The 19,268-nt window shown below is 54.7% G+C and overlaps 1 protein-coding gene across 1 annotated transcript in view; it reads right to left on the reverse strand.

Moving 5' to 3' along the window:
* Nucleotides 1–431: 431 nt before the first annotated feature.
* Nucleotides 432–19,268, reverse strand: part of LOC124512078 (cholesterol 24-hydroxylase) — a 31,658-nt gene continuing 12,821 nt past the window's right edge. Inside the window, exons 4-15 of the mRNA XM_047079440.1 lie at nt 18,287–18,360; nt 17,723–17,809; nt 12,482–12,620; nt 11,683–11,793; nt 10,680–10,830; nt 10,434–10,496; nt 8,404–8,476; nt 5,567–5,651; nt 5,015–5,125; nt 1,652–1,740; nt 779–845; nt 432–599 (exon numbers count right to left, since the gene is read on the reverse strand). Of these exons, the coding sequence (XP_046935396.1) occupies nt 432–599; nt 779–845; nt 1,652–1,740; nt 5,015–5,125; nt 5,567–5,651; nt 8,404–8,476; nt 10,434–10,496; nt 10,680–10,830; nt 11,683–11,793; nt 12,482–12,620; nt 17,723–17,809; nt 18,287–18,360 (1,218 nt within the window). The remainder of the gene's footprint in view (nt 600–778; nt 846–1,651; nt 1,741–5,014; nt 5,126–5,566; nt 5,652–8,403; nt 8,477–10,433; nt 10,497–10,679; nt 10,831–11,682; nt 11,794–12,481; nt 12,621–17,722; nt 17,810–18,286; nt 18,361–19,268) is intronic.

The following is a 19,268-nucleotide window of genomic DNA, read 5'->3' on the forward strand; positions in this document are numbered from 1 at the left end:
AGGGAGCACAGAGGAGGGGCCCCTGGCCCCGCCGGGGGTGGCAGGGAGGGCTTCCTGGAAGAGGTGACACCTGAAGAGGGTTTTAGGAAAGAAATGAGCAACAGTTAGGGTGTGTGGCAGGGGGAGTGGCCTGTGCAGGGAGGTGGGGGTAAGAGATAGCACATCTGGGGCGCAGCTGGAAGTTAGGTTCGGGGGCGGGGGGCGGGGGGCGGTCCAGGAAGGGCGTGGAGTTAGCACTGGACGGGGAGCTTAAGGGGGAGGGGGAGGGGGGAGGAGGAAAGCAGGTGGTGGGTGGCAGGGGGGCCCGCTGGGAGCCAGCGTGGAGGGTGCCCCTGAGGAAGGGGGCAGGGGAACAGGGTGGATGGCAGCGGGGTTGCAGAGGAGTGTGGGTGCGGCCCTTGCCAGAGGAGTCCCATCCACCCCAGGCCCGCTCAGCAGGGTGGCGGGGGTGCGGACTGCCAGCCCCGGGGCCGCAGAGTGCACAGCACAGGGTCGAGCGGCTTGAGTGTGGCCTGCTCCTGCAGCCCGTATCGCTGTCCAGGCACCAGCCGGAACTCGAGCCTCTGCAGCAGCTTGGCCATGACCACCTTCACCTCCATCTGCGTGCAGAGGTGGGGAGGGGCGGGAGGCACGAGGCCGGAAGGCAGCCGGTGGGTGGGGCCCCGGCTGGCCCGGCCCTCCCTCACCCCGGCGGGCGCCCCGCCCCCGGGTCCCCGAGCCGGGCTCTGCCAGGCCTCCTGGCCCCAGGGTGAGACCCCACCCAGCCCTGGCCTCCTACCTGAGCAAACTGCTGTCCGATGCAGGAGCGGGGGCCCAGAGAGAAGGGGAAGTAGGTGAACCTCGGCCTGCGGGGAGAGGGCTGTCAGGAGGAGGCGGCCCCGTGACAGTCCTGCCCCGGCGGGTGACAAACCCATCCCTTGCAGATGCATGGCTTGGGGCCACGACTGGATTTTGCACCCACTGAACACATCCAGGGCTGGCTCTGCCGCTCTGCGTCAGCATTTTGTCATTTTATCCTCCTCTGGCGCTTTCCAGAAGGAGCTGTTATTATCCCCAGTTCACAGCTGGAGGGACTGAGGCTCGGAGAGCCACAGCAACACCCCCACCCCCACCCCCACCCCCACCCCGGCTTCTCTGCCACTTCTATACTTGGCCCGTCACACGTCCGGTTCTGGGCAGAGGCTGGGTCTGGATGCAGGTGGTCGGTCCCTGGGGCCTGGCTCCCCTCCCCCCCCCCCCACGTCCCACTGTAGTTTAAGGCATTTGCCCCCAACGCAGCCTTCAGGGGGAGCCATCAGTGTTCCCATTTCTCAGGACCATCAAGGCAGGCGGAGGTGCAGCCCCTGGCCCGAGTCCCAGAGCTTCCCAATATAAGGGACTGGTTCTAAGTCTGGGTGTTAAAACCAGTCCGAGCTGGGCTCCAACCCCAGCTCTGCAGCTACTGACTGTGCATCTTTGGGCAAGTTACCTTACCTCTCTGAGCTGTGATTTCCTCCCCACAAAAGGGGGCGGAGTGGGGATGGCAACTTCCTCACAGTGATCTGGAAGGCCATGTGGGCTCAGGGGTCATAGGCGGTCCAGCCCGCAGGTCACTGGGACCATCCTTCTCCCACCAGGCCTCCACTCGCACACAGCTTGAAGAGGGACTTACTTCGGTGCTTTGGGGCTGAAGCGATCGGGGTTGAAAGTCAGTGGGTCCTCAAAGTATGTGTCCATACGCCCCATGACGTAGGTGCTGAACTGCAGGGGGAGGAACTGCTTGTCTCTGGTTCCAAGGACAGGCACCCTCACACCTCCCGGATCCACTGTGGTCACCCAACGGGGCAATCAGGAGCAGAGTGGCCCCCCTCTACTCCACCCACCCATCTGGGCCAGTGTGGGATTCCACTGGCTCCTGGCAAGTGTCTAAGACAAGGGAAGGGACAGCCCAGTGTGCCAACAAGGACCAGCTGGGTGTGTATCTCATCCTATGCTTGGTCCCGTGCTACAGGGGGCCTACAGTTATCCCTATTTTACAGATGGGAAAGCTGAGGCTCAGAGAGAGGTTCGTGGCTTGCCTGAAGTCACTGGGCAAGTAAGTGGCAAAACAGATTCAAACTCAGGTCTGCTTCGAGAGCATCTTCCTCAAGATCTCTAAAAGCTGTCATTCAAAGTTCCTTTTCAGCACAAGGTTGTTTCTGCGGCGGGGTTGGGGGGGGGAAGAGGGGGGAGGGAAAGGAGCTGCAGGCCCCACTGGCCTTATGCTACGCGCCAAGTTGCCTCCCGACTGAGGGCAGTGTTCTGTGCCCCTGGCCTCTGTGGGCCATACGTGCCCCCTATAACTGGTGCCCTGGGTGCCGACCTCGGTCTCATTACTCCTGCACCAAAGAGTTCCCTGGGCCCACTCTGCCGCTGGTTCTCTGGGCTGAGAGTATAGGGCAGCCAGAGCAGAGGGAGGGCCCGGAACCGTGGGAGCATAATAAGGTGGAGAGGTGTCCGAGGTCAGCAAAGGGCACCTACCGTGTGCCAGGGATATCTACCAGACATGTGATGACCATTGTTCTTCAACTCGTCTCAGTAAACTGTGACTCAGGTATCATCACCCCAGCTTATGAGGAGGGCACTGAGGCCCAGAGGTGAGCCAGCCCGCCAGAGCGGGGTGGGATTGGAGCTGGGATCTGCCCACTCAAGGCCCACATGGCTACCCGCCCGCTCAGCCAGATATAAAGGCATTCTAAACCACCACCTGGGTCATTCAGGCAGGTGGTATTGGTGCTGGGGTGTTAGAAAAAAAAAAAAAGAGCAGATACACAGAATAAAGACCCACACATCATGAAGCTTTGATACGTGCTGGAGAAGGCGTGGCCGAGCCCTGGGAAAGCCAGGGCTTCGAGGGGGGAGAGGGCTGCCCAATAGATAGAACCAGAACATGTTGTTTTCCTCTGTAAAAGTAAAAATCAGGTCCTGGGGAAGGCTGAATTTTGTCCCCCTAAAATCCTTATCTTAAAGTCTTAGCCACAGAATGTGACTGTATTTGGAGATAGTCTCTTTAAAGCGACAATCGGGGCACCCGGAAGGCTCAGTGGGTTAAGCATCCGACTTCGGCTCAGGTCGTGATCTCATGTTTCATGAGGTCGAGCCCTGTGGCTGGCTCTGTGCTGACAGCTCAGAGACTGGAGTCTGCTTCAGATTCTCTGTGTGTGTGTGTGTGTGTGTGTGTCTCTCAAAAAAAAAAAAAAATTTTTTTTAACTTAAAAAAAAATAAAAAAGTGGCAAGTTATAATGAAGTCATTGGGGTGGACCCTACTCCAGGATGACTGGTGTCCTTATGAGAAGAGGAGATTAGGACACAGACACGCACAGAGGAGATACCCTGTGAGGACAGGCAAGAAGACGGCCATCTACAAGCCAAGGAGAGGGGCCTCAGGAGAAATCAGCCTTGCAGACACCTTGATCTTGGACTCCCAGCCTCCAGGACTGTGAGACAGTACATTTCCACTGCGAAGCGCCCCCTTCTGTGGTGCTTTGTAATAGCAGCCCCAGAAAACGAATACAGATCCCTACCTCACGCTATACACAAATTCAGTTCCACGTAGATAGGGACTTAACTTGAAAAAGAAAATTGTGATATTGCCAGAAGACGATGTAAGTGACTATGCTGAGCTCATGATGGGGTGGGGGTGGGGTTCCCTAAGACAAAACAAGAGAACAGACCCCTGAAAAATTAAGAACTTTGGATCATGAAAAACACTTTAACAAAGAGAGGCCACAAGTCTAAAGATGACATTTGCAACACGCATACCTGACAAAGGATTAATATATGAATTTTTACGGGGGGGGGGGCACCGGGGAGACTCAGCCGGTTAAGCGTCCGACTTCGGCTCAGGTCACGATCTCATGATTCATGAGTTTGAGCCCCGCATCAGGCTCCGTGCTGACAGCTTGGAGCCTGGAGCCTGCTTTGGATTCTATGTCTCCCTCTCGCTTTCTCTGCCCCTCCCCCACTTGCACTGTCTCTCTCAGAAATAGATAAACATTAAAAAAAATTTGTTGAAATGAACTTTTACAGAGAGCTCTGCACAGCGTGGAGATAACAGCGCCGCGAGCCTCACTAGTAACCAGGAAACTGCAAACCAAGACCACAGGGAAACACCTTCCTTGGGCTTGATTGGCAAAACCAAGAAGCCGGACCACAGTCGGCGTTGGGGAGGATAAGGAACAGAGCTAGTGGGCGTCTGGGTTGGCATGGGTGTTCTGGAAACCACTTTGGCCCTAGTTTACCGAGTCGAACGTTGAGATGCCCCACAGCCCAGCCCTCCCGCCCCCGTGTGCACAGTGCGTCCACCACACGGGCAGGAGTGGCAGCCGTGGTGCTCGGGAGAGCGGGGAACCGGGCAGCCCCCAGAGATGCCTGCTGACCCAGAATGGATAACGGGGTGTCAGTCTACACACGGCAGAGAAGTGAGGGCCCGCCGTCCCAAAGCAAGCCCAGGACATATTATCGTGTGGATAGACACGTGTCCACACACACACGCACACACACACACGGAAAGGCGAGAGGTCAGTAAGCACAAAATTCGGGACAGTGGCTGCTTCCGGAGGGAAGCAGAACAGTGAGAGTTCTAGTTTGGGGGTGGGTTTCTGAGAGGTCATGGTGCATGAAGGGACACCTGATGAGGGAACAAATGAGTGAGCGTGTAAACGGCCAGTAAAGGAGAGGCGGGGGAGAATAGTCACCCTCCGTGGGGGGAGGCGGGAGAGGGGTCAGCTGTGAAACGGGGCACTGCCTGCCGGCTGTGTGACCTCAGGAAAGTGACCCAACCTCTCTGAGCCTCAGCACCCTCAGACGTACACAGGGCGCCTCCCTTCCAGAATCGCCTGCTGTAACCTCACACTGGACAGGGTGAAAAGGAAGAAAGTCCTCACGCGGTTACGGTGAAGCTCATGACAGATCCCAGTGGCGACACGGGGCCACGGATGTCCCGACCTCAGGGCTTGGCCACCCCGGGGGAGGGCAGAGAGGGCCCGTACGCACCAGGAGCGGGGTGTTGCCGGGGACTCGGACCCCGTCGATCAAGGTCTCCTCCTCCAGCAGGCGAAAGGTGCCCCACGCTGGCGGGTACAGCCTCAGCGACTCTTTGAGAACCTACAGAAGCCACATGGGGAGACGAGGAGAGACGTCAGAGACCCCACAGAACGTGCCGGCGACGTGCCCCAGACCCACCCTTGCTCCCGCTCGCAGTGCTGACTGCGCACCCACGTCCAGGACTGGGTCCCAGACCCCCTGCAAAGTTAGCCTCATGTTCTTGTCCAAACCCTGCTGTCGCGGAAGGAGGAACCGAGGCCCCAAAGGAGAAGGAGGTTCCGGGCTCTGGCCGAACTACAGCACCAGAGCCCGGTCCCGCCCCAGCGACTCTGATGTCATTGGTCTGGGGCAGGTGCTCACGGGAATGATTTTCAGTCTCCAGGGACGTTCTCACGGGCGGTGAAGTTAGAGAACACCCACGGGAAATGGTTCAGGGGGGCAGCAGGCCTGGCTTGACGAACCACCCACACGTGCCCAGAAGCTTCTCTCCTGCCCCCACACCTGGGACAGATACTGCAGCCTCCCCAGGTCGTCACAGTCAAGGTGCCTCTTAGAACCGATGACCTCGTCCACCTCGGCCTGCAGCCTGTCGGGTCAGACAAAGACAAGCTCGTCCCCACGGAGCGATTGCCCCCTATTAGTCTTTAGAAGGAGGAAGGGAAGGAAGCGCGAAGAGAGCGGCCTGGAGCTCCCCTCCCCCCCCCAACCCTCCTCCCACGGCCCCCGGCTTCATCGTTGAAGACATCCAGGAACCATCACGTCCAGAGCAAGATACCCAAGCAGTTGGGAATTCTGTTCCAAGGCCTCACAGTCTCCCCCCTCCCTGTTCGCCGCTCGGAACCGGCCGCAGGCAACAAATGCACAGAACAAGGTCTTTGCACAGAGAAGTGCATCGCAGCCTGGTTCACGGCAGCCGACAGCCGGAAACAGAACGAGCCTCGCGGGGACGCCGGCCGAGCGAGCCTTACGATGTGCACGGTGAGGCTCGGACGCAGGCCCGAGAGTGGATTCGGACCACTTCACGCCCGTTCGGAAGTCTGTAATCCAGAGGCAGAAAGTCACAGGTGTTGGCAAGGATGTGCAGAAAGCATCACCCTCGTGTCCCCTTGGTGGCAATGTAAAAAGGTGTGCAGAAACCGAAATGGGGAATTCGCATGCGCTCCAGCAATTTCTCTGCAGGTCTATAAGCCCCCACAGCGAAAGCAGGCTCTCACAGATACTCGCACACCCAAGTTCTCACAGATACTTGCACACCCAAGCTCGCGGCAGCGTTATTCACAGGAGTCAAAGGGTGGAAGCCACCCGAGCGACCCTCAACAGCCGCGTCGGTGAACAAAACGTGGGGCATCCGGACAACGGACCGCTATTCAGCCTTAAAAAGGGAGGAAGTTCTGACACCTGCTGGATGAACCTTGGAGACATTATGCTAAGTGACACAAGCCAGATGGAAAGGTCAATTACCGAATGATTCCAATTACATGAGGTCCCTCGAGGAGTTAAATCCGGAGAGACAGAGAGGAGTATGACGGGGGGGGGGGGTGTCCCCAGGGGTGGGGGGGCTGGTGTTTCACGGGGACAGTTTCAGTTGGCAGTGATGGAAGGTTCTGGGACGGGGGGTGGCGATGACTGCAGAGCAGCGTGAAGGTGCGTGACGCCACCGAACCGTGCGCTTAAAAATGGCCAGAAGAGAGATGCCCGGGTGGCTCAGTCGGTTCAGCGTCCGACTTCGGCTCAGGTCGTGATCTCACGGTTTGTGAGCTCGAGCCCCGCGTCGGGCTCCGTGCGGACAGCTCGCGGCCTGGAGCCTGCTTCGGATCTGTCTCCCTCTCTCTCTGCCCCTTCCTACTTGCAGTCTCTTTCAAAAATAAACAAACATTAAAAATAATTTCTTAAATGATCAGAATAGGGGCGCCTGGGTGACTCAGTCGGTTCAGCGTCTGACTCTCGATTTCGGCTCACGTCATGATCTCACGAACGTCAGATCGAGCCCCGCGTTGGGCTCTGTGCTGACCATGCGGAACCTACTTGAGATTCTCCCTCCTTCTCTCTGCTCCTCCCTCCCTCTTTCTCTCTCTCTCTCTCAAAATAAATAAATAAACTTTGTTAAAAAATAAGATAAAAGGTGAGGGGACACATGACCTTACAAAAAATTATTGGGGTCGTCAGGCAAAAATGTTTTTAAAAAATGGTCATAATGGCAAGTTTTGTGTGTGTGTGTGTGTCGACAATATCAAAAAAAGAGAGGACTGGGAGAAGAGGCGATGTGATACAATACGCGGTGAAATTCAGTAGTTGATCATGAACTGCCTCCTGGGGGTGGGGCCCTGTGGTGGAATTATTACTATATTATTATTATTATTATTATTATTTCAACTTTTCGGCTTTTTCCAAACTTTTGTAATGACCACCTTACTGTAATATATCTATTTAAAACCCCAATCAACTGGGGCAGCTGGGTGGCGCAGTCGGTTAAGCGTCCGACTTCAGCCAGGTCACGATCTCGCGGTCCGTGAGTTCGAGCCCCGCGTCGGGCTCTGGGCTGATGGCTCAGAGCCTGGAGCCTGTGTCCGATTCTGTGTCTCCCTCTCTCTCTGCCCCTCCCCCGTTCATGCTCTGTCTCTCTCTGTCCCAAAAATAAATAAACGTTGAAAAAAAATTAAAAAAAAACCCAATCAACTATTTTATATTCTGAAGCGACCGTTCACCTCCGCCCTTGTACGCTGCTGATTAAGAACGGTAATCAAGGCTCGCCCCCCATCCCGAGCTCCCACCCCCATGCCTGTTGGGGCTTTTCGAGTGCTTTCACTGTTTGTCTTCAAGGAAACCAGTGGCCCAGCTCAAATGCCATTTCCCGGGCACCCCTCCTCTGTCTCGCCAGCTGAGGACAAGCCCTCCTACAGCACTTAGTTGGACTTCTGCTGGGTCCTCAGTGCCGGCCAGGCGCTGAACGCAGCATGGGGAGGGAAAAAGAACCACGGTCTCTCGCTTCTAGTTTCATGACCGAAATAGACTCCAAGCAAATGGTCCCAGGAGGAAATGCATTCACGAGCTGGGAGGAGCCTGGGAGGGGAAAACGCAGAATGGCTACTTTAGGGGCATGAGAAGGCTTCTGCGGGGGTGGACAGAGATCTCCAGGAGAAAAGCAGGGAGAGGAGCGTCCGGAAGAGGGACTGGCCTGTGCAAAGGGCCTGGGGTGAAGAGAAGCAGGACACATTGGAGGAGGCTCGGCCGTGGGGGGCCGGAGCAGGTTGTCTTCCAGGAACAAGACATCAGACGATCCCTTCACCAGCTTCAAGGGGAGTCACTATCCCCACCCCCCGAGCCTCCCCGCTCCATACCTTGCCAAGATCTCAGGCTGGCGAGACAGCTCCATCACCGTGAATGCCAGATGATTGGCAGAGGTCTCGTGGCCTGCGGGAAAGGAGAGTGGGGCTCCACACGGGACTGCGGGGCTGCTGCTGGCCCAGCCCACCCGCCTCTGAGCCCCTGAGCCCGTGGTGGCAGTTCAGGCCCTCATTTCTGCGCCCTGCAGCTGAGCCGGGTGTACAGTGATGAAGGAGACTGCCTGCCCCCGTCCACGTCCCCTGTGCCAGCCAGTGTCGTCCAATAAACAGCATTTGCCCGCACGCATCCGGGTTTCACACTCTAAAAGCTCCTTCCTTCAACATCCTTGAGCTTTGCCTGGCCTGGAGGGGTATTCATCCCATTTTGTAGAAGACAAAACTGAGGCTGAGAGTCGAGTCTCTTAGCCACAGGATAGGACCTGGGGCTCAAGTCCAGCCCACGGCCGGTGTTGTCCCCAGGCGGTGGGCGCCACCCCTGAGGCCTGGAGAGGTTGTACTTGTAGCTTCGAGGAATAGAGCAGTGGGTGGCTTCCCCTGAGAGGGCAGGGGGTGTGCAGGAGCAGGAAGGCCACTTCTGAGTTCTGGCAGCATCCGGTCAAGTCCAAGCCCCCCGGCTGGCCCGGGAGGGGACCACCTGAGTTACGTGCATTTCCTCTGAAGGGGTAAGTGGTTTTACCAGGTGGCACCCACTGCCAGCCTAGGGGCCCGGGGCCTCCTGGGCTCGAGAGCAGGGCCTACACCTTTCAGTAAGTGGGCGCTGGGAAGTGAGGCTGCCTGCCGTCCCGCACTGCGCCCCACGGTGTCTGGATGCAAGGTGCGGGGGTGGGCCGTGAGGTTGGAGGGAGATCATTAAACCCTCATTGGAGCGCTGGAGGGAAGTCTGGGGAGCGCCTCCAGGCCCCCATTTTAGAGATGAGGAAATTGAGGCCCAGGCCACAGAGCCGGCCTGTGGAGAAGCCACATCCCAGGAGGAACAGCTGGGTTCCTGGCTTGCAGGATGAGGCCAGCCATTGTCCGTTCAGCGATCATTTTGCCGAGTGCAGGGAACAGTGCCCTGAAGTCCTGCTCCAACTCGGACATCGCTCTGGGGCTCCTGGGGTATCTGTGCCCACAGTGCTCCACACTGGGAGGGCCCTCTTCCACCCCCAATCCCCGCTCAGGACAGCCTTCCTCCTCTTTCATCTTGCAGGGGTGCATGCACCCGCCTCCGAAAATCCACTGGCCAGCAAAATCCCCAATTCATTCTGTCTATCCACCTCCACCCTCAGACCATGAACTGTCCCTCGTCTTGTCCGCCCGCCTCTGTCTTTTGTGCCCAGCGTTCGCGCATTTGCTCACTCATTTCATCCACCCTGTACGCATCCGTGCTGCACTGGACCCCAGGAACACACAGGGAGCAGGGCATAACCCCTGGCTTACACCGAGCATGCAACCCGGTGAGGAAGATGAACCTTCTAGAATCGCCACAGATAAGTCCGTGGAGTAACCCTGTGAGTCCTGGGGGCAGAGAAGAGCTCTGGGCACCATGCAGAGCTCCGAACTGGGAGCCCGATGCAGTTGGGCAATCACTGAGGGCTTCCCGGAGGAGGAGGCACTCAAGGGATCGCCGAAGGAGGAGTTTTGTAGATAAAGAAAGATGCTCAAGAAATAGCTCACGAGCAAAGGAATGAAGTTGCTTGGGGTGTCTTTTGCGCTGGTCTAATAAAGGCCTCTGCCCCACAAATTCTGAGCGGGATGGAGCCTTGAGTGCACGCGGTCAACCTCTCCTGAGCCCCAAAGGGCAGTGTCACGACCTGTCACAGTTGCCAGCTGCGTTGCCAGGTCAGCGGCCGCCGAGGGGGCCTCCTGGACCTCCTTGAGCAGAGAGAGGCCTTCTGTTCCTCTATCCCAGCCCCTCCATTCTGCGGCAGAACTTTGCTGCTCAGACAGCCCGAGAAATCTCCCAGAGTCAGAGTTTAGGGGATGCCTGGTTCCCACCGTTTCTGCAAAGCCCTGAGCCCCCGGTCGCCACTGGAGCTACCAACCAGCAATGAAGAAGGTGACGAAGTTGTCCAGCAGGATCTCATCGTCCTGGGCCCCCTCTTCAGCTGGAAGACAAGCAGGGTGTCAGGGTGACACTCACACCCCTCGCCCCCTTTCCCCGTAGCTCAGCAGAGAACCAAATGCCCTTCTCCCCAGAAGCCAGACCTGGAGTCAGGGGTGATCAGTCACCCTGACGGGTGGCACCCTGATGCCCGGCCCTCCCAAGGCCCCCGCGGGCGCCCTCGAACCTTTGAGGATCTGTGTGAGGATGTCGGCGGGGACGTCCTCCCCCCGCTTCAGGGCCTCCCGGCGGCGCTGGACCCAGTCCTTGCCAACCTGGCGCAGGAAGCGAACGCTTTCCCGGATCTCTCGGAGTTTCTTCCACTTCCCTGGCATGAACTGAACGAGAGAGCTCCCGCTCAGGGCGCCGACCGAGCACGCGCGTCTCCCTCTCCCGCTCCCCCAGCTCCGAAACGACTTTAGAGACCCACAGCAGCACTGGAAAGCTGGGAGGTGGGAAGATTGTGAGAAAATTCTAGAAAAGATAAAGCAGCCAAGGAGACTAGACCAAGGTGGCAGGCTGAGCCTAAGCATCGACTTCCCCTTCCTGCTCCAAATCCCTAGATAGGATGGGAAAGACGCCTTGAAAGATCCACATTGCACCGGAAAGTAACAAGGGACCCCTGAAGGGGGCAGGTGGCTAGGACCGCGTGGAAGGAGGAAGCCACGGCCAGAGGGAATCAACTGCTGAAAAAGATGGGGTGGCATCAGGGGGCTCCAAACTCAGAGGCTGAAGTCCCAGGGAACAGGAAAGGGCCCTGGGCATCTGTCTGGGAATCCATTCGAGTACCACCTTTCTCCCTTCTCCCTCCTTCATGCCTGGAACAAGGAAGTGATGGCTGGAGCTGCCGCAGCCATCTTATAACAATGAGGTGATGTGCTGGGGACAGTGGAACAGAAAGCTAGAAAATTCCACAAACATCTGACATTGTGGAGCTATGGCAGCCATCCTGGATTGCCTGCCTCAGGGTCATTTTACGTGAGAGAAAGACGGACTCCTGATTTACTCAAACCACCTTGAGTTTGAGTCTCTCCTTGAGGCGATCTACGCAGATCCTAACTGATGCGGAAGTCACTTGGGTCACACCGGAACTCCAAACCTGTTCTGGAAAAAGGTCCCTGGAGGGGGTGCTCTGGCAAATTAGCACAGAGCTATGGTGGCTGGTCCTCGGAGGGGTGTGGAGATGTTACCTTCGCCAGAGTGTTTCGAGATGCAGTGATGCCCTCCAGGATCAGTTTCACCTTCCGGGACAGAGGCTTCTGGGCGCCCAGCAGCATGCCTGTCTCCATCCCAAAAGCTGCCTGGGGGAGAGAGGGAGCCGAGGTCATCCCTGGGGGGGGGGGGTGGGAAGACTGGAAGACCCAGCACGGAGCCTGGGGCCGTTCAGCTAGAGACCCAGGCGGCATGGGCCCTGACCCACGACGACTCCAACCCCGTGGGATGCGGGTGACGACTACGGGGCACACAGTAGCCACCCCACCACCCTTGGCTTCCTTCCACGACAAAATGCATTTGCCCTGAAATGCAGCCTTCCTTGGTGGCCTCTCTGCACCCAGCCTCCCAGTGAGCTGTAGAGCGACAATGACTCACTGTGCCTGCACTCCAGCTGCCGGGGCTGCCTAACCGTGCTGGGGGTCCCTGGGCCACCGCCGAGCCTGCCAGGTGCAGAGCCAAGCCAGACCCAGGGCAGGCTCGGAGGGGGAGGTAGGCTTCGAGCCGGGAGCCAGGCAGCCCTGACCCAATCCTGCTCCTGCCACTGACCAGACACAGGCCGGTCCCCACACCTTTCGGCGTCCGGCGTCTGGAGAGTGCATTCGTTGCTGTGGTCTCGAATGTTCGAGGAGACAGGGGGCTCCCCACCCAGAGAAGGGGCCGATGCTGGGGGAGCAGGAGGGAGGGCGAGCGCAAGGAAAGGGAAGACAGAGGGAGGAGCAGTGGTGGGCCCCGGGTGGCACCGCCCCCTCCCGGGGCCCGCCGTGCTCCGGTCACCTTGGCCAGGATGTCCATGGTGGTGCAGGTCAGCATGTCCTGCATGGACACCGGGGTCTGTCCATCCGCCTTGGCCTCCAGAATCTCCACCAGCTGCTCTGCCTTCTCGTTGAACGTTTCCATCAAGCTGACCAGGGAGCTGGGGAAACAGCACAGCTGTCAGGGGCCTCCAGGACCAGCCCAGTCATCCCGCGGCCCCTCTACGTGGGGGGACCAGTGGGCAGAGTGGAGGTGGCCGTCCCTTGAGGCCTGGCTCCCAGGTTGGGGTTGCAGTCATCAAACCAAGCCCTGGGGCTTCGCCATCCCCCTCAGGACGAACGCTGTCCCTTTGCCTTTGCCTGGATGGTTCCACGGGTCGTTTGCCACGGGGCCCCTCAACTCTGACCTCCATTGATCGTGGCAGTGGAGGGACTCCAGGCGACACAGCGTGGGAAGGGAAGAGAGGCCTCTGGGCGCCCCCTGCAGCTCAGGACGGGCTCACTGGGGTCCCAGCCATGGACCCCTCTGCTGGCACCGCCCACTCTCCTCACCTGCCCTGTCCCGGTCACCACCTGCAGCCTGCTTTCCCATTTCATTCCCTGTCCCTGAGCAATCACAGCCCCCAACTCTGCGTGGAAATGAGTCCTCGGACCCAGAATTCCCTACCCACAGCACTCCTGGCCCGGGGACAGCTACCCCGGCTCGTCACCCGAACACAGAGCCTAGGGAGAAGTATGGAAGGACACGCTCCAAATTCACAAGAGATGGTGACCCCGAGGAAGGGAGAGAAGGGAGGTTGTTTCTTGGTGCATTACGTGTTTCTGAGCTTTTACTGAGGAAACCTGTTGCTTTTGTAATCAGAAGGGATTTTTGATGTTACCAATCTGGGTAAAGGGTAGGGGGTGTTCTTTCTTTTTTTTTTTAATTTTTTTTTAACGTTTATTTACTTTTGAGACAGAGAGAGACAGAGCATGAACGGGGGAGGGTCAGAGAGACAGGGAGACACAGAATCGGAAGCAGGCTCCAGGCTCTGAGCTGTCAGCACAGAGCCCCACGCGGGGCTCAAACCCGCGAACCGTGAGATCATCACCTGAGCTGAAGTCGGACACTTAACCGACTGAGCCACCCAGGCACCCCTTTCTTTTTTTAATTGTTTTTAAGTGTATTTATTTATTTTGAGACAGAGAGCACGAGCTTGAGCAGGGGAGGGGCAGAGAGAGAATCCCAAGCAGGCTCCGTGCTGTCAGCGCAGAGCCCGACATGGGACTCGATCTCACGAACCGCGAGATCATAACCTGAGCCAAAACCAAGAGTCAGATGCTTAACTGACGGAGCCACCCAGACGCCCCTCTTTGTCCTATTCTTATTCTTGAAACTTATTCAGAAATTTGAAATGGTTTCCAAATAAGAGGTTCTTAGAGAAAATGGGAGGAAGGGGAATTTTTAATCAGGAAAGAAAATTGCTCTTCATTGCCCGTCCACCGGTCCTGCCCTGGCTCCCGGCTCCGTGGGGCCCCAGCATCCTTGCTCACTGCTGCCCAGCCCCCACCCAGCCACCTGCAGGGTTCACCCTCGGCGGCCTCTACCGAAGGCACCACTCTGCTCCAGTCCCTTGCCAACCGAAAACACTCCAAAGCACCTGTCACTCTGAGCAGTGTGGGGAACATCCTTACGTGGACACAGAGGGAGTTTGTCACGTTGATGCCCACCTGCAGCTCTGTCTCCTGTTACCATGGCCTTTTAGCGCCTCCACAGCACAACGTTCCTTCCCACCTCAGGGTCTTTGCACATGCTGTCCCCTCTGCTGGGGGTCTCTGTCCTCCCACCCTCCATCCCTAGGCCCTGTTACTACTCGCACACCTGCCCGCTCTCCAGATGGATACTCGAAAGCCACTTTCCCAGGAAAATGTCTCTTAAAGCCTCAAGTAGCCCCTATACGTGCTTCCGTAGCTAGTCGACCTCTCCAGGACACTTACATGGTTTTGCAAGTATATATTTATACGTGAGATTATTTGTAGTTGTCTTTTTTTAAAAGGTTGACTGTTTGGGTGGCGCGTGGCTTACTGTCACACTAACACTGAATCTCTTGTGGATGTGACAGATATAAAATGTTGGGCTGGAGTGTTTGTAGTACGGTAAAATCCCAACCCCCTTGTTTTGTTTGTTTTGTTTTGTTTTTATTGAAATGGTTGAGACCAAGGCCTTCCAGTAAAAGTAGTAATCTAGAAAAGCAGAAACTGGCAATTTATGGTCATGATTTTATTAAGAGTATATGATGATGTTCTGCGTAGATACTGGCTGGAGAGGACACTCACCAGAGGGTTCTATTTTCTCACCGGTGAAGGCGGATTCACCAAGAACTCTACCACGGTCACAAACACAACCAAGCGGGCTCCCAGAGCTTCTTCATACAACTTTGTGAACATTGCCTTTCTAATAAAACAGCCATCTCTTAGATGATTACCTTATTGTGAGACACAAATAAAAATGTGTGGTGACATCAGCCCAACAGCGTGAACATACTTGATGCCATGGACTGTGCACATGAAAATGAGCCAGACGGTATGTGTATCTTAACACAACTTAACAATTTTTAAATAAAAACGCCTATGAAAGCTCTTAATAAAACACAAAGTGCTGTTCGAATGTGAGGTCCTACGTGCTGGGGGTGGTTCACCAAGACAGAGATGCTGGTATTAATGTCATGACCGCTGCAGGAAGTCAGCTGGTTAGAATCTATAGCCTCAAAGCTTCCTGCGGGCAGCAGCTATATCACCTTGGCTGGTTCTTGTAACCCTGGCTCTTGGCACAAGAATGTATTAATTGAAGGCCTCTTTCTAGTCTGTTCCTCCTCATTCTCACTCCTGGCAACTTTCCAGTGAGGACAAGACTATCCCAATTCAGTATTTCATTCCTATTTTCATTCACGCTATGGACTTCCCGGAGAGCTCACAAAGGGCCAGGCGCTGTGCTGAGTGCAGGAGTCCAGGGACAGGGTGCGTCTTCTGCCTTCTGCCCGCAGTCTGGTGGCGAAGGTGGGCTGAATGAGAATCATTGCAGTGGGTGTGACAGCATCCATGCTGGAGGCATAAACTCGGCCTCAGAGGATCAGGGACCACGGCTCCCTAACAGTGACATCTTAGCTGGGTATCAAAGGAGTCACAGGAATTTTGCAGGGGAGCACACAAGGCAGAGAGAAAGGCAAGGACATATGCAGAGATGCCAGAAAGAGCCCAGATGTCCCAAAAGATGGAGGAAAGAGGGCACAAAGACTGGAGGGGTCTGGAGGCCTGACTGGGGGTGGGTGAAATCTGACCTTCATCTTTCATGTGATAGGGAGCCTTTGAAGGCTTCAGGATAGGAAAGTGATGTGAATTTTAGCAAGATCTCCCCAGGGGTGGTGAGGTGGATGCATTGGAGGAGGTAGGGAGGCCAGGGAGGTTGTGATGAAAGTCTACGTGATTATGTATATATAGTCAGATATAGTCAACCACAGATTATGCACTAACTAGTAACTTAATGGTGGAAAAACCTGGAGGACGCTGTCTCTGACAAGTGAGTGAAGTTAACATCTCCTGCAATGAGGCAGGTCAACAACGCAGGTCTCCTAATATGATGCCCTGAGGACACAACACCACTTCTGTGCCATTCACGCCAAAAAGGCGTAACCTGAGACACACAAAATTGATGGATGTTCTACAAAACTGGCCTGTAACCTTAAAATCAGGGAAGTCAGGGAAAGACAAAGATCTGTTCCAGAACAAAGGAGGCTTATGAGATGTGGGAACTAAGTGTAACCTGTGATCCGGGGTTGGACCTTAGACAAGGAAAAAAATAGCTATAATGACAAGGACAATGACAAGACTCAAATGCGGATTGTAGATTAGATAACTGTATTGGATTAATGTTAAATCTCCTCATTTTGATAATTGACATCCAAAATAATGTCCACGTTTTTAGGAAATAAGTATTTAAGGGAAGGAATCACAATGTCTCTAACTTGCTCTCAAATGGTTTTAAAAGTACCCTATATTAAAAAATTGTAAATATACACACACACACAAAGAATGATAAATATGTTTATATATGCACATCCAGAAGAAATGATAAAACAAATGGTGATTTAAACAATAAACAATAAGCGAACCTGGGTAAAAGATACACAGAAGTAGCTTAGACTGTTCTGGAAATTTTTCTGTAAATTTGAAATTATATCCAACTAAAAGATAACCTTCCTCAAAATGTTAAGCACAGAGTTCCCCTATGACCTGGCAATCCCATCCCTAGGTATGTACACACTCAAGAGAAGTGAAAACATACATCTACACAAAAGCTTGTACACAAATGTTCATGGCAGCATTATTTGAAACAGCCAAGATTGGAAACATCGCAAATGTCTACCAACTGATGAATAGACAAGCAAAATGTGGTATGTCCATACGATGGAATTTCATTTGGCAATTTAAAAAGTGAAGTTCTGAAAGAGGCTTTAGCATGGATGAACCTTGAAAACCTTCTCTCTGAGTGAGAGAAGCCAGACACAAAAGAAATGTCGTATGAGTCCATTTACAAGAAATGTCTGGAATACGAAAATCCATAGAAATGAAAAATAAATTAATGGTCACCCAGGGCTGAGCCCATTGAGGGGAAATGGGGAGTGCCTGATTTTTGGGGTGATGAACATGTTCTAAATTTGACTGTGGTGATGGTTGTTCCATTTTGTGGATAAGTAGGTAAAACATATGTTATAAAAACCCCATCTCAATGAAAGTTATTTAGGGGCACCTGTGTGGCTCAGTCAGTTGAACACCTGATTTTGGCTCAGGTCATGATCTTGCAGTTTGTGAGTTTGAGCCCCATATGGGGGCTGTGTCAGCCGGGAGCCCACTTCAGATCCTCTGTCTCCCTCACTCTCTGCCCCTCCCCCACTCATATCATACTCTCTCTCTCTCTCTCTCTCTCTCTCTCAAAAATAAATAAATAAATAAATAAAAAGTTATTTAAAAAATAAAATGTTACTAACAATGAGAACACTAATAAGGAAAATAAAAAGCCAGAGGAGGAGTGATGAGGTCTGAGCAGGGAAGTTCTTGGGGGGAAAAAGACCCCATCCCCAGGCATCAGTGTTACTCAGCCCTTGATGGCTAGCCCCTTGTCCCCCCAGCAGCCTGCCTGGCTCTCCCCTCTACCTTCAGCCTGGGCGAGGCCCCCTCCGGTGAAGACCTCCCTCTTCCCAAGACCCACCATCTTGGATACACTCACCTGCGGCTGAAGGCTAAGTCCATGACCCTGCGTTGCTTGTGCCAGCGCTCATAGTCACATTCTGACACCAAACCTTGGCCAAACAGTCTGGGGGAGACAAATGCTTGATGTGAGAAACAGGAAGGGACAGGGGGACCGATGGCTTGATGGGGACAGGGTCAGCTTTGGGGATGATGGAAATATTCCGGAACTACACAGTGGTGATGGTTACACCACATTGTGAATGGACCAAATGCCACTGAATTGTAACTCCAATGTGGTTAAAATGAAGAATTTTGTGAATTTTACCAAAAATAAAAAATAAAAGAAATACAAAAGAAATGGGGGTGATCATGTGCACCAACCTTGCAACCCCCACACTCCCGCCTGCTATCCACAGGGGAAAGAGGAGAAGGGAGGTGATAATGACGAGAGCAGCAGCCACCATTTATGGGGCACCTGTGATGTGACTGATAGCCAGGGCCTTGGTCTTCATGCTACACCCAATGCCCTGGTCCCCGTGGGCTGTCTGCTCGCAGCCAGAGGCATTCCTGGCCTCTCCCCCAGCCCCTCGGCATGCCTTACCTCTCACCAAACACGGTCTGGATTGCGTGGTACATCTTGGAGTCCTTGTTGTACTTGGTTGACATCAGGAACTTCTAAACATCCCCAAAAAGCCAACGTGAGCTCATGTACCCATGAGACGAAGCAAAGGATTCAGCAGTTTTCTGGACTCTTGTGAAACACGCCCCAACAATCACCACTGACCGGGTGCCAGCTGTGGTGTGAACACCTCATTCCGTGCAATCCCACCTAACCTTCCAGAAGTCCTGTCTTCAAGCAATAGCATCTTGCTTGGGGGTGAGGAAAGTGGGGCAGAGAGGGGTGAAGTGATATTCCTGTGGCCACTCAGCTGGAGTGGCGTTGTGGGGGGTCCTCACTTCCATGCCCACGCACAGATCTTGTACCGCACCACCTTCTAAAGCAGTGAAACAAGAAAATGCAGGTGCTGCTCGGAAACCAGAATAGGGAAGGGGAGAAGCCCGGAGGAGGGCTTCTGGGACACAGGAGAGACACTTGGCACAGGTTCAGGGGTTGTTAGTGCCAACCCAGCCATGGAAGCCAAGGAAGGCTTCCTGGAGGAAGGACCAACTTGCCTCACCACAAGCTGGATGGTAGCAATAATAACATTAGCTGATGGCTCTTGAGCCAGCATAGCCCAGGGGTTAACAGCTCAGGCCGTGGAGTCAGCTGGCTTGAATTTGGATCCGGGCTCACCATCTTGGCTTTGCCCTGGACTCACTTCATGACCACAGGCAAGTTACTCTGGGGAGGTTGCTGCAAAGGGTAAATTTGTTCTACTTGAAAAGTGCTGAGAAAAGTGCCTGGCACACAGCACGTGCCCCGTAAATGTCAGGTGCACAACAGCACCTGTAGCTCATTTAGTGCTCGGTCAATCCTAAGATGTGGGTGCTGTGTTCATGCTCATCTTACATATGATGGAGAAACTGAGATTTAAAACTAGCCCAAGGTCACACACATGGTGAATGGTGGGAACGGGATTTGA

Source organism: Lynx rufus, unplaced genomic scaffold (assembly GCF_022079265.1).
Source record: "Lynx rufus isolate CCGP_SWC_20201006 ecotype Redwood Valley unplaced genomic scaffold, mLynRuf1.p SCAF_17, whole genome shotgun sequence".
Classification (NCBI taxonomy): Eukaryota; Metazoa; Chordata; class Mammalia; order Carnivora; family Felidae; genus Lynx; species Lynx rufus.